Source organism: Parambassis ranga, chromosome 19 (assembly GCF_900634625.1).
Source record: "Parambassis ranga chromosome 19, fParRan2.1, whole genome shotgun sequence".
In the NCBI taxonomy this organism is placed as follows: Eukaryota; Metazoa; Chordata; class Actinopteri; family Ambassidae; genus Parambassis; species Parambassis ranga.
The window spans coordinates 16808096-16834403 of record NC_041039.1 but is presented as its reverse complement, the minus strand read 5'-3'; the positions used below and the strand labels follow the sequence as shown (position 1 = coordinate 16834403).

The 26308-nt window shown below is 44.6% G+C and overlaps 4 protein-coding genes across 10 annotated transcripts in view; 3 read left to right on the top strand and 1 right to left on the bottom strand.

Moving 5' to 3' along the window:
- Nucleotides 1–8662, bottom strand: part of ap3b2 (adaptor related protein complex 3 subunit beta 2) — a 32614-nt gene extending 23952 nt beyond the window's left edge. For 3 of the 5 annotated variants that reach the window (XM_028430625.1, XM_028430626.1, XM_028430624.1), the window contains exon 1: nucleotides 3917–4496. In XM_028430625.1, coding sequence (XP_028286426.1) covers nucleotides 3917–4200 — 284 coding nt within the window. In that variant the 5' untranslated portion in view covers nucleotides 4201–4496. Of the gene's footprint in view, nucleotides 1–3916; nucleotides 4497–8449 lie in introns of those variants that run through there. The other 2 variants (XM_028430627.1, XM_028430628.1) reach the window with 1 other exon arrangement.
- A 2675-nt stretch (nucleotides 8663–11337) lies between these two features.
- Nucleotides 11338–16901, top strand: snx22 (sorting nexin 22). The gene is made up of 7 exons (XM_028429967.1): nucleotides 11338–11566; nucleotides 13436–13519; nucleotides 13614–13718; nucleotides 14456–14550; nucleotides 14816–14848; nucleotides 15683–15750; nucleotides 16153–16901. The coding sequence occupies exons 1-7, from the start codon at nucleotides 11483–11485 to the stop codon at nucleotides 16269–16271; spliced, it is 588 nt and encodes a 195-aa protein (XP_028285768.1). The 5' UTR covers nucleotides 11338–11482; the 3' UTR covers nucleotides 16272–16901.
- Nucleotides 16902–17123: 222 nt separating this feature from the next.
- Nucleotides 17124–22197, top strand: adpgk (ADP-dependent glucokinase). Of its 3 annotated transcripts, none has more exons than XM_028429964.1 (8): nucleotides 17124–17310; nucleotides 18149–18392; nucleotides 19131–19356; nucleotides 19430–19492; nucleotides 19625–19745; nucleotides 19813–20009; nucleotides 20147–20245; nucleotides 20386–22197. In XM_028429964.1, exons 2-8 carry the CDS (start codon nucleotides 18166–18168, stop codon nucleotides 20947–20949), a joined length of 1497 nt encoding a protein of 498 aa, XP_028285765.1. In that variant the 5' UTR covers nucleotides 17124–17310; nucleotides 18149–18165; the 3' UTR covers nucleotides 20950–22197. The 3 variants fall into 3 exon arrangements, with proteins under 3 accessions (XP_028285765.1, XP_028285766.1, XP_028285764.1); XM_028429965.1 differs by having other exon boundaries at nucleotides 18145–18392; nucleotides 20389–22197; XM_028429963.1 differs by having other exon boundaries at nucleotides 18145–18392.
- Nucleotides 22198–22761: 564 nt separating this feature from the next.
- On the top strand, nucleotides 22762–25253 carry ppib (peptidylprolyl isomerase B (cyclophilin B)). Its single transcript, XM_028429966.1, has 5 exons — nucleotides 22762–23022; nucleotides 23943–24056; nucleotides 24156–24249; nucleotides 24455–24639; nucleotides 24825–25253. Exons 1-5 carry the CDS (start codon nucleotides 22888–22890, stop codon nucleotides 24945–24947), a joined length of 651 nt encoding a protein of 216 aa, XP_028285767.1. The 5' UTR covers nucleotides 22762–22887; the 3' UTR covers nucleotides 24948–25253.
- Nucleotides 25254–26308: the final 1055 nt, after the last annotated feature.

The window sequence follows — 26308 nt, the reverse complement described above, 5'->3', positions numbered from 1 at the left end:
ACAGAGGTCAAACGTTTTCTGTAAGTCCTCACAAGGTTTTCACACACTTTTGCTGGTATTTTGGCCCATTCCTCCATGCAGATCTCCTCTAGAGCAGTAATGTTTTGGGGCTGACGCTGGGTAACACGGACTTTCAACTCCCTCCAAAGATTTTCTATGGGGTTGAGATCTGGAGACTGGCTAGGCCACTCCAGGACCTTGAAATGCTTCTTACGAAGCCACTCCTTTGTTGCCCGGGCGGTGTGTTTGGGATCATTGTCATGTTGAAAGACCCAGCCACGTTTCATCTTCAATGCCCTTGCTGATGGAAGGAGGTTTTCACTCAAAATCTCACGATACATGGCCCCATTCATTCTTTCATTTACACGGATCAGTCGTCCAGGTCCCTTTGCAGAAAAACAGCCCCAAAGCATGATGTTTCCACCCCCATGCTTCACAGTAGGTATGGTGTTCTTCGGATGCAACTCAGCATTCTTTCTCCTCCAAACACGACAAGTTGAGTTTTTACCAAAAAGTTCTATTTTGGTTTCATCTGACCATATGACATTCTCCCAATCCTCTTCTGGATCATCCAAATGCTCTCTAGCAAACTTCAAACCGGCCTGGATATGTACTGGTTTAAGCAGGGGGACACGTCTGGCACTGCAGGATTTGAGTCCCTGGCGGCGCAGTGTGTTACTGATGGTAGCTTTTGTTACTTTGGTCCCAGCTCTCCGGAGGTCATTCACTAGGTCCCCCCGTGTGGTTCTGGGATTTTTGCTCACAGTTCTGGTGATCATTTTGACCCCACGGGGTGATATCTTGCGTGGAGCCCCAGATCGAGGGAGATTATCAGTGGTCTTGTATGTCTTCCATTTTCTAATAATTGCTCCCACAGTTGATTTCTTCACACCAAGCTGCTTACCTATTGCAGATTCAGTCTTCCCAGCCTGGTGCAGGTCTACAATTTTGTTTCTGGTGTCCTTTGACAGCTCTTTGGTCTTGGCCATAGTGGAGTTTGGAGTGTGACTGTTTGAGGTTGTGGACAGGTCTTTTATACTGATAACGACTCCAAACAGATGCCATTAATACAGGTAATGAGTGGAGGACAGAGGAGCCTCTTAAAGAAAAAGTTACAGGTCTGTGAGAGCCAGAAATCTTGCTTGTTTGTAGGTGACCAAATACTTCTTTTACTGAGGAATTTACCAATTAATTCATTAAAAATCCTACAATGTGATTTTCTACATTTTCTTTTCTTATTTTGTCTCTCATAGTTCAGGTATACATATGATGAAAATTACAGGCCTCTCTCATCTTTTTAAGTGGGAGAACTTGCACAATTGGTGGCTGACTAAATACTTTTTTTCCCCACTGTAAGTCAATAGGATTTAACTGCTGGGAACCATGAAAACATATTTTTATACCTAATAGTGCAGTGGATGCTGAGATATTTCATGGAAAATCTAAAATTCATCCTGCATGACAGGAAAGTCAGAATATCAGTAAATTCATTAGGATTTACCCTCTGGGAACCATGAACATCCGAACCAATTTTAATGCCAACCACTGTAGAGGAAGGTATGACACTTAATAGGATGAGTGAAATTGTGACCTATTAAGGCCAGTGCAGAAGGCACAGGAAATCATTAAATTAATTAAGATTCCTCCGCTGGGGACCCTGAGAATTTGTACCAAATTATGTGCAAATCAATGTAGAGGATGCATATGGAACCATGAACGTTTGTACCAAACCTTTTGTCAGTCAATGCGGAGATATTTTGCTGGCTAAGTGGAAATACAACTCGATGCATGATAGAAAACACGGTGGAAAGGTCAGGGTTAAACAGTAGCCATTAGGATTTGTCATCTGGGAAGCATAAATGTTTGTACCACAAATTTGTGCCAAACCACCAGCAACAGCTATTGAAATATTTCAGAAAAACTAAAAATGCTGACCAGTGTTACCCTCAATAGATACATCCATCAATTATCCAAGACTTAAACAACGTAAACAAACTTCCATCCGTGACAGCAACACCGTAGAATAAAATGAAAGAGAAGAGAAACTGCCCAACCAACAGCTGCAATTTAAATTTACAGCTTTTGTGTTAATTAACCACCCTGATCAGCCTCACTAATTAATAAAGTGACAGGGATTCATGTGGCTTGTTTGATGACAAACAACCCTTTAGAAGATCTAATTAAATCTGGACCTGAAAACATTCATTACATTTGCTGTAGCTGCGGCCAAACATTGAAGCTGTCAAAGCAGGATTATCTGTTGTTTGCAGCCACAGACCAGTGTATTATCAGGAGTAAATGTCATGTCAGTAGTCGTGGCTCTGAAAGGTAGGGAGGGGATGTTTTCCATCTGCCACGGCATGGTAGAAACGACAAAGAATAAATGACTGAATGAGTGAAAAGTTATGAATTGGACAAATTATTCCAAAGCAGAAAAAAAAGGTTTATCAGTTTATCAGCTTGGTTGTGATGTATTTTTACAAACTGAATGCACCATTTCTCTGAATTATAAACCCCATTTTGAGCACCTACAGGATAAATGACCATCTGACTGGGTTTATATACCGTTCATGCCTGAAGGCTCCACAGTAATTCTACACCAACACTCGCTCTCTTATTTCTCTAGATTTTTTTGTCCCGTCCTGATGAACAACAGCTGAATTTACAAACAGCTCTGAATTATTCAACCCGCTGTGGTACAACAGAGTACAGGGGCGGTCAGGTTACCTGGCACCAAAGCCAAGAGATCAGCAGCACTCTGTGTGCAGAAAGTCTCCATGTGGAAGTAGGCCAGTGTTCAATGACAACTTCAGATTCGTCAATTTACTCACTGAGAACGGACTGAACAGTAACATGAAAAGAAGAAGATATGAAGATGTGTTCGCATGAATCAGAGGCGAGGGAAAGAGTTGCAGCTTGCATTCATAAGCAGCTGGATGGGCTGTTTTACATAAGCTGAGAGACGCTTCGAGTTTTTCCACGGTGACAGATGTAAAATGTGCTTCCAAAAACCAGCCAGAACTCTTCCTCAGTATTTCTCCCAAGATGTGAAATGAAAATAAATGACTGCAGCTTTTTGGTATGACCCAATAAAATTCAAAAGTATAATTATATCTCTCTCTTGAAGCACATATGCTTGTGAAGAGCTTTTCATTTAAGAGGTTTGCAGGCTAATTAATTAGAGTAGCTCCTGTGGACTTTGGTTTTTACAGTCGATCTGAATCCTGAAACATGTTTTATTGGAAGAGCAGAGAAGTTATGGATTAGTATATATCACTACAAAGTCACTGTTCCTGCTGGCTAAGGCCTTTTTAGGGCTTGATAAAGTCCAACAGAAATGTCCTCAGGTCAGCCTCTGAATAAGATTAAGAAACCTTTATTAGTCCCACAATGGGGAAATTGCATAAAGGACCAATGGAGACATATAGTAAAGCAAACTCTCTGTTTTGGAAGTGTAACAGGCTACTTCCTGGTCTGTACAGTTTTCCATTTCTGTTCCATCTCTTATTACTTAGACTACCAGTCCCATTCAGATAATTCCCACATCAAACAACACATCCAACCACAACAGGGAGTAAACACTGGCTGTTTCAATAAACTAGAACTGATCCTTTGATAGATTTTCCTGCCGATTGTTGGTTGTCAGGGTTGCACTTGATGTGCATTGTTTAAATGGAAGGGAGTTTAACTAATTAGCACCAAGCCCCGCCCCAATGTTTGTCAAGGCCATTCAGAGAGTAGTATGTACTACATGTTTTGTGGAACCATGCACAAAGGTGCAGGCCATCTGGAAATGGCATGTAGTTCCTGCAGTGGAAAAACACCTTATTTCTACTGATACTAACAATTATTACCATGTATAACACCTGGTACTGAAAGGCTGGGTGTTGGATCATTAAGTTCTAGATTATCCTACCGCAGCGGTTGGGTTTGGAAAGTTCCACCACCACCTCCGCCACCGTCCTCCAGTGGGGCTCGTTCCTCTTGGTCTCCTCCTCCACCACCTCCTCCACCTGTACCTCCAGATCGAAGATGGCGCAGCTCATCCGGCTGGAGGGCGCTGTACCAGGTCTGAGGCCCACTATCAGGGGTCAGAACAGGGCTCTTGTCCTCCTCCTGGCCTTGGACCTGGCTCTGCACCGTCTTCACAATGTTTACCGCGTTCACCGGCAGCTGCAGCAGCTTCTGCATGGTGGTCATCTTTGAATTGTCTTAACCTGTAGAATATTGTACACACTGCGGTCGTCTTGAGAAATTCTTCGCCGCTGCTGTTAAATGGAAATTCTCCTGGCGTGCCTCAGATAGTTTTTACACGTGAAAGAGCAGCTTCTCTGTTATAAATACTCCCCCCCTGAGGTTTGGTACATCCAATGTGGATATTTCTTGCACGACTGGCACAGCAATGGCTCTTCATGAATGCTCCAGTGTGGGAAGGTTGATATACTTTGCTGCCTGAGTGTTGTAATCCAGATGGGTTTTTTCCCTCTTCTGTTACTGCTGAGTCTGTGCACATCCAGTGAGGCAGCAGCCACTCAGTAAATGGATGCTCAGCAGAGAGGGGCGTGGACTTTTATCTGCCTCAACTCCTCCCGCTGCTCATGTGGTTCCTGTTGCTGCCGCACCCGCCTCTCTGAGCGTGCCCAGTGTGTCCATAAATTTAGATCCCCGCTCTGTAACAATGACACAGCCTCTCCCATCTTTTGCCACGTTATCGCCTCACTTCCCCTCCCACCTGCCTTTCACGCTTGTCATCTCTGCTCTGACTCCTCACGTTAGTGGTGAGAAACCTCTCTTCCCTCATTCATGTGAGCTCTCCCTCTATCTTAGCTTCCTTTATCTGCCTTCACCTGGACTCGCAGGTCTTGCTCATTACGTTTAAATATTATGTTGTCCGTTTTTAATACTCTATGTGGTGCCTCGTTTTTTTTCTCATCTTACATGACTCAGCTTTCTTGGCAGTGTCGTGATGAGGACATTTCTCTCTCTCTCTCACTCTCTCTCCCACTCATTTCTCTTTGGCTCGAACTAAAATAACTACCTTGAAGCACAGTTCACATATGCTGCTCCTTTGATCGCTAGCATCTCTGTCAGAATTTGTTGACGTTTTGCTAAACACTAATATGATTTTTAAAACATGGTGTCATGAAGAGGGCTGCCAGACATTTGTCTTCAAACAAATGCAAATTTTGGCATAAAATTTTCTCTCTGCACCTGCTTCACAAACTATTTTTAAAAATGTAATAAATGACAGTTTAAATGTCACAGGCTTTCCTTAAAACATCCTAAAGAAGATGCAGTTCTGTTACTCTTCTCACACATTTCTTTCCTGCTTTTGGGTGCAGTGCGGTTGTATCAGATCTTTCAAAATCAAGGAGGACTACACTAACAGGATGTCTCAAAAAGAATATATAAAGACGTTTATGAATTAATAACATCTAGCATATTCTAAAGTTGGATAATTCATATTGATCCCCAGCTGGGCCCACAACAGAGAGAAGCCTGGTAGCTACTACTGTGTTCCCCTTACCATGACTACACTGATAATAAAGATCCCTAATTAGCTTAGCACAGAGAAACAACCAGCTTAAAGGCAACAAAACTCATCAACTGGCATAATAAATGTAGTATCATGCCACTAGGAGGCAGTGTTTTGGTCTTTTGGAGAGCTCGCATGTTGTCTGTCTTCATACAGCTTTGACAATACATAACTATGGACTATGGAGATATACATATGTGAAGGCTTAATGCCATTAGAGTGGGGCCATGCTTAAGGACATAGCTCCTCAGGGTAACAATAATAATGAGGAAAACTGACATGGTTCAATGACTGAAGCAACATTCCATAACTGACATGTTACCAAGGAGACGACAGAGAAGTCGGTGTTTTATGTGTCGTGTACACACAGATGAGTTAATCCAGCTTTGCTGCAATCTGCACACCAACAATGCCCAACCCACACTGGAAACAATCTATGAAAGACTTAACCACAAATAACCTAATGACTAATGTAATGTCAAATATACAGGCACAGCCTCCTCTTTCTCCAGATCCAAAGGTCACAAAACCTGAAATTCAGCCATCTTTGAACACAGAGCACCCTCTGCTGGAGGGTTATGAAGCAGCAAGGGAATATTTCTAAACAGAGGTGTAAGCATGGGGAGAAGGCAAATCCTACAGCTCACCAAACAAACACCAAAATAAAGGTCTCATGGTAAGTAAAGGAACCAACATAACCAAAACTCAAGTATTATGAATCACACAGACTTCAATCCCACATTGGACTTTTTATGTTTTTTCTATGGGAAAATACCAGAATTTAGCCAAAAACAGCTCCATAGCTGTAAGGACAACCTGGACCACCAGTGGTTCTATTGACGAGAGACACTTGGGAACATTTTGAGAAACTATAGCCAAAACTGACAAATTAATACCAAACACATAACCAAAAAAAATATATGTTTTCACATATGTTTTGAAACTAACAAGCTAACACACACACACACAAAACAATGATAGTTTTCTACAACAAAAACCTTTAAATGCATGCAGAGGTTGTGTAGTACAGAAATCTGCAGGGCGCTGCTGCTGCCATCTTTCTGTTATAAATAATAAAGCATGAAATCAAATAAATCTACGACGGGGGATAGATTGTTCAAGTTACAAGACATAGCAGCACATTTAACAAGAATATGAGGTTCAAAAATGTGTGGTACTTTCAATGACATTACAATCAATTCACAGGTCGACCCCACATCTCTGGGGTATTAAAACTCACTCACAAAAGTGCAAATGTCTTTAATGCTCCAAGCAATTTTTAAAGATTAAATTATGAATTGATGAAACAAACTATTGAACATGTGAAGCCCTTTTCCAGGCTGCTGGTACACTGTCTGTCTTACAGGCTGCTGGTACACTGTCTGTGTTGCTGGTACACTGTCTGTGTTACAGGCTGCTGGTACACTGTCTGTCTTACAGGCTGCTGGTACACTGTCTGTGTTGCTGGTACACTGTCTGTCTGTGTTGCTGGTACACTGTGTTACAGGCTGCTGGTACACTGTCTGTGTTACAGGCTGCTGGTACACTGTCTGTGTTGCTGGTACACTGTCTGTGTTGCTGGTACACTGTCTGTGTTGCTGTCTGTGTTGCTGGTACACTGCTGTGTTGTTGGTACACTCTGTGTTGCTGGTACACTGTCTGTGTTGCTGGTACACTGTCTGTGTTGCTGGTACACTGTCTGTGTTGCTGTCTGTGTTGTTGGTACACTGTCTGTGTTGCTGGTACACTGTCTGTCTGTGTTGCTGGTACACTGTCTGTCTGTGTTGCTGGTCACTGTCTGTCTGTGTTGATGTCTGTGTTGCTGGTACACTGTCTGGCTGTGTTGCTGGTACACTGTCTGTCTGTGTTGCTGGTACACTGTCTGTCTGTGTTGCTGGTACACTGTCTTGCTGGTACACTGTCTGTGTGTGTTGCTGGTACACTGTCTGTGCTGCAGGCTGCTGGTACACTGTCTGTCTGTGTTGCTGGTACACTGTCTATGTTGCTGGTACACTGTCTATGTTGCTGGTACACTGTCTGTGTTGCTGGTACACTGTCTGTCTGTGTTGCTGTCTGTGTTGCTGGTACACTGTCTGTGTTGCTGGTACACTGTCTGTCTGTGTTGCTGTCTGTGTTGCTGGTACACTGTCTGTGTTGCTGGTACACCGTCTGTGTTGCTGTCTGTGTTGCTGGTACACTGTCTGTGTTGCTGGTACACTGTCTGTGTTGCTGTGTGTGTTGCTGGTACACTGTCTGTGTTGCTGGTACACTGTCTGTCTGTGTTGCTGGTACACTTGTCTGTGTTGCTGGTACACTGTCTGTGTTGCTGTCTGTGTTGCTGGTACACTGTCTGTGTTGCTGGTACACTGTCTGTCTGTGTTGCTGTCTGTGTTGCTGTCTGTCTGTGTTGCTGTGTGTGTTGCTGGTACACTGTCTGTGTTGCTGTCTGTCTGTGTTGCTGTGAACCAGTGAAGGCCCACGCTGCCCCCACGCTGTTTGTGGATGGAGCTGCTGCTGCCGCTGTCCGGCAGTGGTGGTGCTGAAAAGCCGGAGCACAGGCCTGACCGGGCCTTCGTTCTACATCCTCAGCCGAACACACATACACACACACACAGGAGGTACACACACGTTCAAAAGCTTTTACTGCTTCACACACACACACACACACATACATAAATGTAGGTGTTAAAGACGTTACACCGGCAGCCATTACTGAAATCACGGAGCCCACAGACTGAACGCGGACGCTGCCTCCAATCACGGGCCTGACGGAATAAAGTTCCTGTGCTGTGTTTGTTCCACCGAACACACTTCCTATTTTTCACGGACAGAAACCTGCACCTCCCCCCGCCATAAGCTACGCCCGGTACCCCCCTCAATGAGAGAAAACGGCGTTTAGCTGCGGCTCCGTACCTTTTGTAGTCGGAGGAGAAAATCCCTCCGCTCGCCGGATCGTGGCCATATTCAGGCTCCCCGACACTAGACGAGCCCCCTTTCTCATCGTTGAACGCGGAGCTGGTGGACATCTTGGTTTAGACGGTCGCACCGAGCAGCGATGGAGGTTTAGTGCAGCAGGATATACGGCTCTTAAAGGCGCACACACACACACACACACCGCCGTTATCCAGAGATGATGCTCGCTGGAGGGGGGGCTGATGGGTGAGAGAGGGGAGGGGGGCACCGGGCAATGGTAAGGCCGTTGTCACGTGATCTGTGCACGGACTGTAGTCCTGGATGTAGCTGAGCAGCCATGATTGTAGTCCGTGAACACCTTTCACCTGGTTTTCAGTGTTTTTATGCTTGGAAAATAAAAACCTATATAAAACTCACTGAAGTGATTTATTAGATTAGAAGTATGACTAAATGTAGTCGCTTATGTTGACAGAACAATATGAATTTTTCAAACATTGAATTCTCAGAATCCAGGAAGCTGATTGGTTTGTAAATGAAGTTTTGTCCAAAAGTATCTGCAAAATATTCCTCCAATCAGATTCACTTTTTGTGATGTAATTGATGATGCAATTGTGGTCGGCTGAGTGAGGTGAAGATGCACACATTGAGTCTAAGTGTAACATTGACCCTGTTTCAGGCAATGCTGAGACACAGGACAGATGCAACAATCACAATAAGACACCATGTGTGCTGGGGTTTCTTTGTGTGCAGACAGAATTGGCTTCTGTCCTGTTGTGGCTCGTTGCACGTATGACGATGATAGAATTCATTTGAGTTCCTTGTCTCTTTGAACACCAGCTGAAACTTCCAGAGGACGAATGTCCTCAACATTGTTGTCCTCCACTGAGTCCCTGGTCCTTCAGATGGAGGTGGACACTTTGTCAGCTTTTCCAGCCATCACTGAAGTAAAGGGGGACACATGTATACCATGAGCTGGATGATTGTCAGTTTCAGTGCAAACACACACAGCAGGATCTGCTTCTATTAAACATTTGTTCGCACAAAGTATATTTTTAGAATTATATTTTCCTACACAACTAGACTATTGTCTTCACAGAGACTGGCCAAAGGTCTTTGTACTACAATGGCTGCAGTTCCAAAGTCCCAACACCGGGTGGCGGTATTTGCAGCCACAGATCGCTTCACCCTGGGGGGACCCTGGACACACAGGCACAGTTATTTTGAAGTATGGATTTTTGAATTGGGAAATGTGTGAATAGTGGAAAAATCAGTTGGTGAACTCCCAACCATGGTCCACCATGCTGCACTCGCTGTGAAGCTGCTGACTCTGCAGAAACAGAACACATCCTGGTCAGTGGTAGTGATGAGGAGTGACTGTCTACAAGCTCAGCAGCCAAGCATGTGAAACTATTATAACCTACACATTCAATATATAGTTAAAGCATTTACTCCAATGTTAAACAGAAATAAAGATGATAATTATACTAACAATGTTAAAACATATATGTTAACTTAAATCACAGAGTTGGTCTTCAGATGGGATCTTTCTGGGTGTGCATGAAGAGTTTATGATAAGGATGGACTAGACTTCAGTTTGTAGAGGCTAACCCTGCAGAACTCAAGAATGCATCAGCTAACACAGTTATTCTGGATGACAGTGCTTTCTTTCATTCTCTCTCACACACACACTAGCTCGGACAAATTGCATCACGCTCCCAAGACCAGCTGGCATGTCTATTTACTGACAAACTGAAAACTTGGCTTCACATTGCACTGCAAGGGGAATCATTTGTGAAGCTTTTGGCTGGCTTCACACTGATGCATCAGTTTATATGATATTACAATCTCAATCCATGCTTCATTAATAACAAATGTACCTGTCAACTGTTTTTAACTGGACCGACTTCCTCTTTGTTAATGTGCACCGTCTGCTGACAGCACGGGTTCACTCACAATAAGTCTTCACCAGCAGGGCAAAGATTCACATGAGCCGTCAGGATGACAACATGCAGACAGGCTTATTTTTAACCCCATCTGTGACTCTATAGGGTCACACATCCTGGCCTCGGTCAGCTTATCTGACTGCTTAATTCAAGCACGGTGACAGTGAGCAACAAGGGAAGATATAAATCCATGATGACGGGTCACAGGCAGAGCATGTGACTGTGTGTGAGATAAACTTATGAAACATGATCTGTCCATGATGGGAAAAACAGATTTACAGCATCATGTATTTTCAGTTTTGGCGTGAATGGAGAGTCTGGCAGGGATTCTCAGAGGATGTGAGTACAGTGGTGTGCTGTGGTCTGGGTTTACATCCCTTTGTTTTACTTTCAGTAGCAGCAGGAAGTGAAGCTGGATTTGAAAGTGGCATGTGACTTTTGTTTAGTGAAGGCTGTTGGTTTTAAAGTCTAGACTTCTTCACCTTTGTACTTCATATTTTTTATATGTCTTGTGCTTTACTGTTTTTTCTTTTTATGACACACAAACCTTGATATCACCTTTTCCAAAGAGTGTTTTTTCTCCATGTCAAAGGTCATGACGTATCATTCTGATCATTTAAATCGAAAACATTCTAATAATTAATAATACAAAGAATCCGCTGTCCGACTTTGGAGTATTTTCACGATTCTCGTGATGTCTCATGAGTGCCCCCTATGAGACAGAAACTATGGATAAGTCTGTATGGATCTGAGCAGTCACCTTTATTCCCACATTCTTTGAACGCCGCATTTTAGACCACAAACCTAACCTGTCAGTGAATTAGTGAGCAGGCCGTGGAGGGACAGGTAACCCGCTGGACTCTGTTACATCCATAAAAGCTGAACTGCTCCTTTAAAATACATGGATGCGCAGACAGCTGGCTTTGTCCAATTAGCAGGTAGGTGGGGCGCGGGGAGGAGGAGACGGAGAGCAACAACACACACACACACACACGCGGACATACTTTTTTCTTTCAGTTCCTGAGTACTGAGAACAGACCTGTGTGAAGCGAACTTTCCGTTTCAAAGAACAGTCGAACCACAGAGTCTGATGGTTCTGGAAGGTTTCCCCATGATTGAAGTGTCGATCCCATCCATGGAGAGGGAAGTGGATGAGTCTGGAAAGTCCAAAAAGGTGAGGGCACTGCACTTCAACGCTCTGTTCACCTATTAACTCTTTACTAACTGAGGATTCAAAACTGCATTTTGCTCGTTGACGCGTATTTTACCTCGTGTGTTGTCCGGTGAGCGCGGTCACGCCAGGTGAGCGCGGTCACGCCAGGTGTGCCTGCTGACCTGCGTGAAGAGTGAACGGAGATCCGGCTGGTTACACAGAGGGGGTTAATAAAAGTTTGAACAGTTCACATCAGCAGCTCGGCTTTCTTCAGTGAAGTCCTATTTATTAGACAACATGTGAAAATCTAGAAATAATAATCTATATGATCTTCAACACTGTGATGTTTCTTCCTTCCATTTATTACATTTAATAGGTATTTTGACTCATATTTCTTATAAGTCATATGGTCATCAGTAGCTTGCACTTGGTTTCTATTTGTTTTTACATGCAGAACCAGTCACAGGAACTCATTCAAAAAGTTTCTGAATAGCAGAAGGATAAAAACAGAATTCCACGGTGTGACTGCTCGTACACCTCTTCTTGTTTCTGCCATGTTCCTCTGTGCTCCCTGGCTGTGGTCAGGAAGCTGAAGCAGCGAGGGTTGAACTGGTTTACTAATGCAGAAGCGGATTTTAATCACTTCACCTGTGGGTCGGGTTGATTCTGTAACAGTTGTATGAACACTGAGCACAGATAGAAAGTGTTGTGTCTTCAGTAAGTGACTGCAGGTTGTATAGTGTTGTTGCTGTTTTTGTGGAACCTAACCGCCAATCGTCTTTTATCCCACACTGAGTATTATTCTTTAAATGTTTCACTACCTCGCTGTCTTTGTCATGCACCATGTTACCTTTCTGCTGATATCCGCTCCACTTGCTGTGGTATAGTTCCTGAGGCTCGCATGTGCTTGTTGTTTTTAGGACTTTCAGTCTCAATTAATTTAAGTTAGAAACCTCAAATCAGATTGAACATAAGCACAACAGAGGCAGCATGGGGGTGCAGTGGTTAGCCTCCCACCCATTGACAGCTAGGATAGACCCCACCCTCCTGACAGGACGAGCTGGTTAGGAAAATGGATGGATGAGTGCATTCTACACCATGACATACACTAGTAGCTTATAGGAAAAATCCAAATGGCGCTGTGAGAAGCTGAGCTCCAGGTTACAGAAAGGTGTCCTGGCTGCTGCACGCTCCCTCCCCTTTGGATTCAATGGAAGGTGTTTACTATCATGCTGAAATGATGAACATTCGAACTGTATGTGGTTGTCACCTTTTGTGGAGTTGTAATAATAATTCACACGTGCATGTTAGAAAGAGGAGCGCTCACACTGGCCTGAGGAATCTGGCTGAACATTTCCATCACTTCCTTTTCAGTCGGCTCCACAAGATCCTGCTCGTTGTCCACATCACTGATTATTTAGTTAGAGCTGTCAGTTCCCCTCCGCGGGTACAGTCCCTTTATTTTCCTTTCTGTTTTATCTTTGCACTTCTCAGTTTTAATTCCTGATTTTTACCACCACAGGAATGCCCTCTTACAATAAGTGCATGTTGTTTATCTTCATGAAAGCACCACACAGAAGAATCTGCTGTTGACACAGCTGAGTCCAAACTAACCACTGCTTAGATGGTTTACGGGGTTTAAACCACAGTAAACCCAGACTTTATAATGTGGTTCACACATCGGTGCAGAGGACTGCATCAGCTGACCAGGTCCAACAGACCAGACTGGTGTCTGAAGCCCTGCACCTCCTCCTGGTGGAGGAGTTATGCATCCTAGTGACAACTTCCTGTGTGTAGACTCATCCACCCAAACATGGCTCCCATAAGGGAGAGGTATGACTGAAGTTCATCTGAAGCCTGTATCTAAACTAACTGTATCGCCCTTTTCAGCTCTTCAGAATAGAAGTCTTGTTTAATGAGAGGAAACATTACGTGCTGAGAAGACAGAGTGAATTCCAGACTCTCCACAGAAACGTATGTACATGTCCTAAATCATGATTTAAATTGAAATACAGGTCATTTAAACTACAGATGATTTGAAGGTTGTTTTTCTCCTTTACATCTGCAGCTCAGGAAGATCATTCAGATTCCAGATTTTCCCAGCAAAAGGAGCCCACATCTGAGGACCAAACCTGCAGAGCAGAGGAGGCAGGAGCTGGAAGATTACATCCAGGTAGCAGATCTCACTGAAAAGGATACTTGCATTACCGAATCATGCCTGTTCCAGCGGTGCTTTGTGTATATTGGTGGTTAAATATCATCCAATTATCTGTACACTGAGAGATAAGAAACATTATGAAGATGAACATCTATTACATTTTCATAAAAGTCCTTCGGTCAACACGTTTACTAAAATATGACATGACATGGTGAGCTGTGATGTTGAGATTTTTACCTTTATAAAATGACTCTAAATTAAACTAAACTGAAACCAAGCTTTTTAAAACCAGCCGACTAATCCGAAACACTGCTTTAAAAATCTAACCTAAAAAGAAAAATCCCAGTAAAGAAAACAGTCGTGGATCTGATTGACCTCAGAGTCGGTCTCTGTAGATCTGAGAGCAGCTGCTCACCTGATTCTCCTGCATGCTTCTGATTGGACATCTCTCTTCAGCCGGGCTCGCCTAACTCTGCTACTGTGAGTGCTGTTGTTGCCATTAGTGACTTCCAGACAGGACTAAATCTGAGAGGAGGACCAAGGTCACATTACTGTCTACATTATGTCTACACTACATACTCCGAGTGCTCACACGCCATCTTGGTTGTTGTTTACGTTCCCTTTTTCCAGCCAGTCTGTTCCTGCCAGACTCTGCAGCCCTCTGTTCTCAGAGGACACACTTCATCCTCCTCTGGAGCGTCTGTCACAAAACTTAGTACAGATTTGAATACAATTTGTCCTCTGTTGTCCAGGACATCATCTATCAGAATGAAGACGTGCCACAGGTGCTGCTGGACTTTCTCCATGTCAGACATTTCCACACAGGGAACAAGATCAGCAGCACGGAGTAAGTCCTCCAAGCCTCTGACTGAGATGCTGGTCATGGTGCTATATTTAGGGTCTCTATTTCTGGGATTGGGGGCAATGCTGCAGCATAATAAAACTTTAGAAAGATGTCTGACAGTGGGGTGGAGCAGCAGCAGCATTGGCTGTAAACCACAGTATACAGTGAACTAACTGCACAGTGTACTGTAAGTGGAGGAGGCATTCAAACAGGCTTTTATTGTTTGTATATGTATGTTTTATGTCATATCTATGTGCTCTAATTTCAGGTCACTCAGTGAGTTGGACAGTCAGGATTACAAGTAAGGTCTCCACTGCATTCTTTATGTGTTTGGTCTTGTTTACAAATCTGCAATATACTTATATTAAGTAAGTAATAAGAAAAGTAAATGGACACAATGTGCAACAAGCCTGCTGGTGGGTTTTTAGTTCTGAATGATGAACTCTTAATGCTGCAGACTGGTGATTGTTTGCATTATGGATTGATTGTCCAGGATTAACTAATCCATGTATTCTGACATTCTGCAGATAAACGTCCTAAAATGTTCTTGTTCTTCTGATAGGAGCATATCATGAGCATATGAACTTAGCATGATGATCCTCTCAGTTTGATGTGGAAAAGCCATCATTAGACTAAAGAATCCTTAATGACCTGGACAGGGGAGCAGAAAAATGTAGGCCAGCAAATGTATGGTGGCAAGCTGTCCACATACTTTTGTCCATATAGTGTATGATCATGGGTCACAGAGAGGGTTGTATGTTTTTGTCTTCTTCTGCATCGTCTGCTGTTCTAAATGAAACAGGAATAATGAATGAAAGGTGTCTGCTGAGGAACAGGAAGCTGCTCCTGAAATATTCGCTGTCCTTCTGCATCAGGTGATGCGAGGCTGCACCGTGTTGCTGCTGTGTGACACACTTAAGAGCCGCTCCTCAGCTCAGGGCCAGGCGTCGACTCATTCTCCTCTAGGACAAGCCTGCTCCTGTTTTATGCCCCCACCATGCAGGCGCCACACCTTCTGATCATACTGCTGGAAAATCCAAACTACGTCCGATTGCAGCAACACTTGTTTCACAGGAAAAACTCCAGCTGTTGCGTGAGCCTGATGGATTACACCTTGTTTTTTTGTTTTCTTCAGTTATCATTTACCACATCAGCGGGTGTTGGAATTCTTCCAGGATCCTTATCTGTCAGAGGGCACATCAGGTACTGAACAGTGTTAAAGTCATTCTGAAGTATTTAGAAACAGAAAAAAAATAATTCTGTTAAAGTCATTTTATATCAGTTCAAAAAACAACAAACAAAGTTAAATCACTTGCACTAACATCCCATATACATCCCATAGCCACTGCTAGCTCAGACTTCTTACATGCACAACATGCAACAGCCCTGTGGTCCAAACACACCTAGGAGAGACTCCACCCTTGCAACTAAATTGCTAATGTGACATATACAGGAGCATATTTGCAGTAAATATGCAGCATATTCAGGGGGTTTCAGTCCTTGCAGTTCAGTAGGAACTAAACAATCTTGTGTGTGCATGTTGTCTGCCTCGCGTCGATCTGTAAATACAAACAAAATACACAGATTACCACCTTTGTCTTGTAGATCTTCCAGATGTCGTGGTGGACGGGGTGCTTCAGGGTTTTTATCCTCGAGACGTCCGGGTCAGCTTCACTGCCCCCACCCTGCCCGAGGCTACCCCAGCTCCTTCTATGGAAGCCTGAATCACAGACACTGGCCATCAGCTTACAAAGGACAGTTTTTATATGACTGACCCCAGTGGGACTGAAAGGGATCGCCTGGGCTTTGTTTCTTCATTGTTCTCACAGCCATTTCATTCATCATGTTTACACCAAGTACCAAAACCTTTGTAGACTCACACAGTTTGTGTCAGTGATGTTGCACTAGATGTATTTTTAATAAAGAGATAGTGACTGATTTTGTACTTACAATATAAGGACTGTTTTATACACTTTTTTCCACTTGTTTACAGACGTTAATGTAACTTTTGACCAATCAGAGCATGGAGCATTGTATGTGTATATAAATGCGGTATATGTGCTATAGAACAGGAGAAATGCTCCACTGTCTAATGGACAAGTCAATATGTTAGAATGTTTTACTGTACTTGCAGGAAAGGTCCCATTCTTAACGGTTTGTACCATGAATGTTGCTGCGTTCAGGTCTCATCTGTTAAAATGCCTTTATGAGGGTGTAACAGTTCAAAGCACCCTTCTAGTTCCACATGCAGTTCCACATTGAGCCACAGAACATTTGTAAATGTGTTTTTTTGCCAGCATATGGATAAAATAAATTACAATACCAGAAATAAAACAGTCAATGCTGCCAATTCACACGTGGTTTGTTTGGGTTCATGTGTTAAAACAAATGAGAGGCGGACCTTTTAGAACCAGAGGCTCGATGTTTGTTTTTAGAATTACCATGAATTAACCTGTGAAGGTGAACTGTCCCCAAATCCACCGGCGCTCGTTTTTCTTATTTTTTTCCGCATGTTACAAACATTACGTGAATGCGACGTGTACACTGGAACAGCGCATGCGCAGGGTGTGTAGACGGAAGCCGCTGCTCCTGCTGGCGGAGTGAAGCCGCGGCTCTTCCCCAATCATCGCTTCTTCAGTGACCTGCACCGACTCTCGCTCCTTCAGCTAGCTCCATCCACCGCTCCACGGACTGAGTGCTCTTTATGTGATTCACCAGGACTCAGGATCCTCTGATAACTAACTTGAAGCCTGCACAGTACCGGTACGTGCCGCTAACAACTCAGTGTGAAGCTGCTTCGGCTGTAAATGTGCTCACTGTGCAGCGGCTGCTCGGCTGCCTCCAGAGAGCTAAAATAAGCTGGATAAAGCTACCTGCTGCTCTCAGATTAGCTTCGAGTAGCCAGAGATACACCCTGTTTGCTTGTGCTAGCGTGTTGGCTAACAAATGCAATGTGTCCACGTTAGCAGTAACTTAACCCCTGCATACGGTCCTATACTGCAGCTTAAAGGGCAGCACCACCCAGAAGGGCAGCACCACCCAGCGCTCCTTCCTTACAGTGTAGTATGAGCCTTAAATACCAAAACAGGATGATGCTCTTTTCCTTATTTAAAATGTGTCCAACTTCTTTATTTGTCCAGTAGGACTATGCAGTGTCTCTGAAATGTCCTCTGACTTCTGTTGAGTCTGCATATGAGTTGCTTTCATTGAAGGTTCTACATGTTAGAAAACTTATTAATGACCTCTGTGGTCATTCAGTGAACTGCATGCAGACTCCTGTGGGTTGTTGCTTACACGTTCCAATGAGTGAGCATCCATCAGATTCATTCTGATTGTTCACTGTTGCACTGTTGCAGCTTAGTTTGCTTCCACTGCCAACACACTGTGAATATTTAATGCCAATCAATCCATACTAGTATCCGTCTGGTGTTGACTTGAGTCATTTAAGCATGAATAGATATAGGTACAGCTAAAGTATGTGGCAATAACCTGCTGCTTAAGTTGCAGGAATCTGTCATAAATGGTAGTCTCCAGTCAATCATTCAAATGGCAATGGTTCATTTGAGAGGGAGGACTGACGGACGTCCTTTGTTGCAGGAAGGCGTGTGTGGGGGCATCATGTGGAGGAAGGCTTCTGTAGCAGCTCTGCTGGCACTTGCTGTGGGCTATTTCTACCACGGCTGCCCAGACCTGCCGGAGAACATTCTGCAGTACATCAGCCTGCCAAACCTCCCGACACCATCACAGAGCCTGAGCAGTCAGAGCAGCCTGGAGCAGGTCATATCCACAGCCTGGGAGGCTCTGATCACTCTACCGACCCGGCAGTGGAGCAAAGTAGCAGTAGGGTGAGTCTACAGAGCTGCACAGATTGTTTCAATGCAATTTTAGTTTCAAAACTGTCAGCTGAAGTTGATACTCTGCTGTGTGCACATGGAGAGGAGAGACAGAAGGAATGTGGTATCATGACTCAGCCCCAGCTCAGATGGCTTGAAGTGTCAGTGAGATATACTGAAGGACTGAAGGACTGAAGGACAGCCTATAGGAGGTCTACAGCCTGCTGCAGAAGAGCCAGCACACAGAATCAGTGGTTCAGGTGGCAGAGGATGGTGGGCTGCACCTGAAGGACAGCCCCCTCAAGAGACTGACAAATGATTTAAAAAGAAAAAAAATGTGTGTGGTGTACTTCAATTAGAGATGAATCAAACAGAATATGTATGTGGGGAAATTACAGGAGGATGTCATCGCTCCGTTGTGGTTTGATTGCTGTGAGCGAACATGTCTGTGTAAATACAGGGACTCAGGTCTGTGGAGAACCGCTGTTCTCCAGACTCTTCACACTCCCCTGTGTAGATTACTTAAATGTCTTTAGAATTAAACGCTTGTGCATTAATGGTGATGGTGATTGGTGTTGTGTATGTTGTGTAATAAATCATGAGCTAACCCGCCTGCAGTAGGTTAAATCAGTTGTGTTGCACATGCACAAGGATCACTGGTCACTTGTGTGTGTACAAAATCTCATTCAGTTACATATAAGTTATTAGTTTAATCTCTAATTAGGTAATAATCAGGCGTTTCTTTGTAAGGGTGAATGCCTGTGTCGACGTGGTCGTCTCTGGAGTAGGACTGCTGCAGGCTTTGGCCATAGATCCTGGCACTGGCCTGGATCACGAAGTGTTGCACTCCAAAGAGGACTTGAAGGAAACCTTCATCCACTACATGGGCCGAGGGGCGGCTGCAGAGCGCTTCTTCAGCGACAAGGAGGTGTTTCAGAGGATTGCACGAGCAGCAGCAGAGTACCCTGGTGCCAAGGTAAAGCCTGCTCACTGGTTCTTGTTTTATCTTTGAAATGATCTTCCTCATAATAAACTCTGTCTGCTTCCAGCTGTATGTTGGAGGGAATGCTGCCTTGATTGGCCAGAAGCTCGCCACCTACCCTGATCTTATGGTACACCAGCATATCTAAACACAGTTTTATGGTCATATCCTGAGTTCATTAAAGCACATATTTGTTGCAAATTTTACATTCAAAAACATGCCAAATGCCAAAAACATTGTGTAAATATCATGTATGCACCAGGTTTTGCTGTGTGGGCCAGTGGGTCCCAAACTGCACGAGCTGTTGGATGAGCAGATTGTTGTCCCCCCGGAGTCGCTGCAGGAGACAGATGAATTTCACCTCATCCTGGAGTATAAAGCAGGTACAGAGGAGCTGACACATTCATTCACAGTGCAGTTGTTTCAATGGGCTCCTGTATTTGTCTGCAGGTGAACAGTGGGGTTCAACTCGGGCACCTCAAGCCAACCGCTTCATCTTCTCTCATGATGTGTCCAATGGGGAGATGAGCTCACTGGAGGCTTTTGTGGCGAGTCTGGAGGAGTTCCAGCCAGAGCTGGTCGTCCTGTCGGGGCTCCACATGATGGAGGGGCAGGGCAGAGAGCTGTGGGAAGAGCGCCTAAAGGAGGTCAGTGGATATGAACCAGTTCACTGTATAAGCTGTATGATACGTTTTCACTTTTATTGAAGTCAGAAAACATCCATGTGGTCATAAGGCAACTCCAAATTTGAAAGACATGTTAATTGTTTCATTTTGCTGCTCAGGCTGTGGCAGCCATATCTGACATTCGTAGAGACGTTCCCATCCACCTGGAACTGGCAAGCATGACGGACAAAGACTACATGAACAGCATCATGCAGGAGGTACATGGTGAAAACTGTCCTATCCTCTTTTCAGGGAACTTGACGCTCGTCTTTTGAAGAGCCGACAATGTGCTCAACTTGCTCAGGTCCCTGTGGAGTCCTGTGTATTTAATTAAAGTGTTGTTTCTCTTTCCTGTTAGCAGGTTTTGCCCATTGTCAGCTCCATTGGGCTGAACGAGCAGGAGCTGCTGTTCCTCTCTCAGGCCGGAGAGGGGCCTCATGCGGACGTGCCTGCCTGGAAGGGCATCCCAGATGTGGGTCGGGTTAGCGACATCCTCCTCTGGGTTCTGGAGCAGCATGGCCGCAGCGATGCCTCATCAGAAGCCGATCTCACTCGCATTCACTTCCACACGCTAGCTTACCACATCCTAGCTACTGTGGAGGGGCACTGGGCGAACCAAGCAGCAGCAGTGATGGCAGGAGCACGGGTGGCCAGCAGCCAGGCCTGTGGCGTTCAGGTGGTGGATGTTAGCAAAGTGGAGCTCAAAGCCCCGCAGGAGTTTTACAGTTCTTACATCGAGCCCCGAGAGCGGCTGTCCTTGAACCCAGCAGAGCCCGTTACTGTGTGGCGTCGCGGAAATGTCACTTTCCACCTCACACCAGTGCTGGTCTGCAAACAGCCGCTTCGGACAGTAGGGCTCGGGGACGCCATCTCAGCAGAGGGACTAGTTTACTCTGAGTTAAAGACACAGCAGCCCTTCTGAGGCTCGCTTTAATGAGACGTCTGAGAAACGTCTCACCTGCAGCTGTGGTCATTAGGCTGGAGTTCCTGCCTGCCTTCCTAAAAATCTTCAGCGGTGGTAGTTCCTGCCTGATGACTCCTCCGGTCTCTCAGTGGTTCCCTCCTTTTAACACTCCAGCAGACACACAAACTGAGGAGACAGCGGATCTGACCGAGCTGCGGGCAGCCTGACTCTATGCACCGGGCACAGCTCAAAGCCATCTTCACAGACTCCAAAGAGTTCTGTCGGCTCAACAAAGTTACTTTGACCCGCATATTTCACCAGTATGCTGTGCCTTGAGAAAATGAACACAGATGTTATTTTATTCACATTTCAGAGCCAAACAAACGTGAAATGAAGCATTGAGCTTCTGTAACAGACTCATGTGGTAGTGTTGACCTTGATGTTCAACTGTTGGTGCGTTCCAGGCAGATACTTATCCTACAACACTTTCCAGTGTCTTATTCACCGTCATACGTAGACATAAATATATACTTGACAGTCTCTCCAGAGAGGATGATACTAGACTGTGACAGCTTTTGTGTCTTCTCTGTTTTTGTCAGAAACACTTTGACTTTTACAGATGTTTTAAGGTTGGATCCTCCATAGCCGCACTCTTTATTTTTAATCATAATATTGAAATGTTACATTTAGAGTCATGAGGCCTCCAATATGCAGTGAGACTCGGTTTACAATCTGATGCCAGCTCAAGATTCTGTTACAAATAAAGTTAAGGTAAAATGGAAAGTGGGTGTAGGTCAGGCTATGTGTTTGCTTTCTTATAAGATGTAATCATGTAACATGGTCTTCTGGAAAATCCTAAAAAGTGGGTGCCTGATTCTGGCGTGAAACTAAACTATGCTTCCTCATTGATCATTATTTGACATGCTTGCCACTCGTATGTAAAATGTCAGAACAAAGTTGTTTGTATACCTCAAACGGCCAGTACAGGCATGCAATATTATGGAGTCTTAATGCAAGATACAGAGAGACATAAAGGCGTTTTGTTTGGTTAGCAGAGCTGATTCTTTGCACTAGTAAACGTGGCAGGTGTGCCTGCAGAATGTAACCTTCAACTCTGACCCCCCCTTTGTTTCTTCTAGCAAGTACAATCTGTTCTAACCTTGTAGTTTGTCTTTTTAACTATTGTAACAGTCGACAAGTTTCATTTACCTGTAGTTTGTCATTAAAATGTGTGTGGAGGGAGGTGCTTTGGCTGCTTATTTTGCACATTTGATGGATGCTTTATTCTTCCACGGGGTGGGCTGACATTTCACGCTGTCTTTGTACAAACACAATAAAGGGTAGTGGAAGTGCTAATAAAAATTAGCTTTGAGCTAGGCTCGCCCATCCTACGCCTGACGGAGGTGTATTTTCTAACCACTAGGTGTTCAGCTTGTTGTTATTGTCACAGGTGATTTTTTTAAAGAATATTAAGACAGGAACTTTTTAATGTATTTGAAAGGTACTTTTCCCATTTTAAAGTCAATGGGCTTAAATGTGGCTTAAAAACAGATATTTTAACTGTTCAACTTAAACACGCCTCGAACACTCTTTAAAACAGAAGCGATCTTTGTGTCTTGGTGTTCATGTCATGGCCATGTACTCAGTCAGAACTCTATAAGGAACGTCTGGTTAGTTCGAACAGTCTGACAGGCTGGGTCTCTTCACGAAACGGTGTTACGCGTCTGCACCTGATTGGCTGAAACGTTCCTACACGTGACCCAATCAGAGTTCCGTGCGTCTGTGCGTCACAGTGAAGCCCCGCCCCTGTGTCGTGGAGGCGCTGCAGAGCACCCCGCTGGCGTCTCGAGCCGCCGATGCCACAAGTCTCCACCCCGGAAGCCGCGCTCTGTCCCCGGCTCGTATAAAGCTAGCTCGTCGCTAAGGCCGCCTCGGGCTGATCCTTTTTGCTTGTTGATGGTCAGACTTTGTGAGAGAAGGATGAAGTTCCTTGTAGCCGTCACGGTCATCGTGGGATCACTGTTTTTTCTCGCTTTCCCGAATGGCTCATCCGCCGACGAGAAGAAAAAAGGCCCCAAAGTAACAGCGAAGGTAGGTGTTAGCTCCCCGGCTAGCCTGCAGACTGTAGACCAGGTCCTCTTCCTCACAGCTAGCCCTTAATGCTAACCGGGAGCTGCAGCTTGTAAAGCCACGTCACAAGCAGCTTGGCCTTCATCCTTTGCTCAAACCCCGAATATGAACACTTGGCTTCTGCGTTTTTTGAGCTAACGTTAGCTAGCCCAGGGCTAATGTTGGATACTAGAGATGGCCCTTGTTGTTATCTTTACAGTATCAATGAATGCACAGAGCAGAGACTGAATGTTATGAACGCTCATTTGTCTCCAATCAGCCGATGTAGAGCTAGCTGCTGCTAAATCAGTGCCTGGGCCTGAACGAGCTAGCTTTAATTCTGTTTCCCATTATTGCTCCAGGTACACAGCAGCAGTTATTATGCTGTTAACTGTGTAAACTGCTCATGTGTCTTGAATTGCCCCAGGGTTTTTTATATATAAATTGGTGCACATGTCTTTGAGCTTCAAAGTACACCACGGATTACCCCCTGGTTTATCCAGCCTGACCCACATGTTTGTCTGCCCTTGTTGTGTCTGGGTTTGTCCACGTCCACAGGGAAGGAAGCTGTGGATGTGGACATTAGCAGATCCAGGGGTAGTACGTAGGAAGAGACTCTGACTGTTGAAACAACTCTTCTTTCACTGCAACAAATATTGTCCAGTCAAACCTGTGCATCAGAGGATTGTATTGCTTACAACGTACTGTTGGTTTAGTCACATTACACCTGGCTCAGGTCCACAAAGAATCACACATCACGCATCACAAGGAAGTGGCAAGTTCCCCATAAGTCCCCCAACATAACCAAGCACAGGAGACGTTTACAACATGCCGACCTGTCTGTTCAAACCTAAAATGTGAGCTGCCTCATCTCTAACTCCGTCCTTGTTGGTCTGTTGTAGGTGTACTTTGACATTAAAATTGGAGATGAAGAAGTTGGAAGGATTGTCATCGGTGTGTTCGGCAAAACTGTTCCCAAAACAGTTGATAACTTTGTTGCTCTGGCAACCGGAGAGGTGGGAGTGGGAAAAAATCAATTTATTTCCATTTATTGTGGCTAATGTCACTCCAGATGTTATGACTATTATTGATCATTTGTTTTTTTAACCCAACAGAAAGGATTTGGCTACAAGGGCAGCAAATTCCACAGAGTCATCAAGCAATTCATGATCCAGGGTGGAGACTTCACCAGAGGAGACGGCACTGGAGGTCAGAACCTGTGCTGTCAACATTTAAAAACGTATATGCCAAGTTCAACCCTTCGTGAAGTGTTAGGAAAAATGTCTGTTTGTACTTGTTTGGTGGATGAACCTGTGGCAGTAGTTACAACATGTAAACCAGGTGCAGCAGCACTTTATGAGCTAATGTCTGAGATTTGAATGGTACAGATCATTTGAATCTTTCCTACATGAAGGTAAGAGCATCTATGGAGACCGTTTCCCTGATGAGAACTTCAAGCTGAAGCACTACGGCCCTGGCTGGCTCAGCATGGCAAATGCTGGCAAGGACACTAACGGCTCCCAGTTCTTTATCACCACCGTTCAGACTCCATGGCTTGATGGCAAACACGTTGTCTTTGGAAAAATCCTGGAGGGCATGGTGAGTGGCATGTTTTATAGTAAAATATCTCAAGTCTCACATTTCTGCCTTACCCCCAATCCATCATCTACCGTTGAACTATTTCCTTTGGAATGCATCATGTGTCATGTTGCCCTGCAGCTACATCTAAGCTAACATGTTCATCATTGCTGAGCCGTACTTACGTCCTTCCTTTTATCTTCCAGGATGTGGTGTCAAAGGTTGAGAACACAAAGACCGACGGCCGCGACAAACCTCTTAAAGATGTCATCATCCACGACTGTGGCAAAATCGAGGTGGAGAAGCCATTTGCAGTTGCCAAGGAGTAGAGAGCGCTGCTGTAAAGGATGATAGGGGGGGGGGGGGGGGACGGACTGGGGAGAAGCTGGGGGGGGCATCACACAGGCGACCTTGTTTTATCACCAACAGCCCTGTGGTCCTGGAGAAGGCGGCTGTGGGGTCATTCATTGTCAGTGGCTGCTTGTCGTTATGCACTAGACGACCATTGATATCAAGCAATCATGACGACACTCTGGGTCCATTGTACCGAGCATTCCAGTGTGCACTTAACTGTTCACTGTTGGGTTTTTTGTAAAAAACTGAAATCTGAAATAAAGGTTTCACTTTTTGTTAAATCGGTGTGTACACTCTGAATGAAGACACATGTTTTATTATTGTACTCAGATTACTTTTTAGTGGTGGGATGCATTTGCAGACACGAGGATAGTTCTTCTTGCCACCACTAGAGGTGCTGTTTACCTGGAGATCAATAAGATTTGACAACTGCTGTGAAAATACAGTTACCGGTACTAGAACAAATTTACTGGCACTAAAAAAGTCAAATTTGCAACAAATGGCGAGCCTTGTGTTCAGACTCTGCAGGGCTCTGGACTGTTTCAGGGGAAGCTGGATCAGTAGCAGCTTCTGTAAAACATTCATATAATGAGGGAAAAATAGCCTACATGTGTTTGATAGGGTTAAAAACGCCATACCTTGGGGGTAGAACGCTCTTTCCCTCTGCAAGAAATTAAAAGTGAAGCCTCTTGTGCGTCCATGACCTGCAGGGGGCAGCATCACACTGAAGAGCTTAGCTCCACAGCCGAGGTGTGTTTGTGATCGCACGTGTGCTCTCAGATCGATACAGTGAGAAGCAGCGGGTCTCTGTCTGCTCAGGATGGTCGAAGTGGCTCCTCAGGCTTTTCCAGTTTGTTCCACATATTTCACACATTAGATCTGCTGTGTCAGAGCCAGACCTGACGGGAAAAGTGTGATTTAAACACACACACACACACACACACACAGTGTGGTTTTCTGCATCGTTTGATGCAGTCGTCGGTGTTTTTATTTGTGCGTTGTGCTTGTGTGGTTGTTATTTGATTAGCAGCTGATGACTGTGAGCGTGTTACATTCAGAGGCTCAGGCAAAGCCATGTAGTGGCCACAAGGGAACACATAACTACAATTATCAACTCTGTCTACACTCCTACTCATAACTCAAGTGTAATGTGATAGCATTTATTCCCATGTATCCATTTTTAGAATCATGGGAACAGTGCTGAGAGTCGGTTGGCCTCATTCTTCTTCACTTCCATCCTTTGACAGAAGTGTAAAGAATGTGAAAACAGAACAGTGTTGGTTTTGTCTAAATGTATGATTTCTTAGCAGAGCCGTGGATTCACAGGTCCACTGTG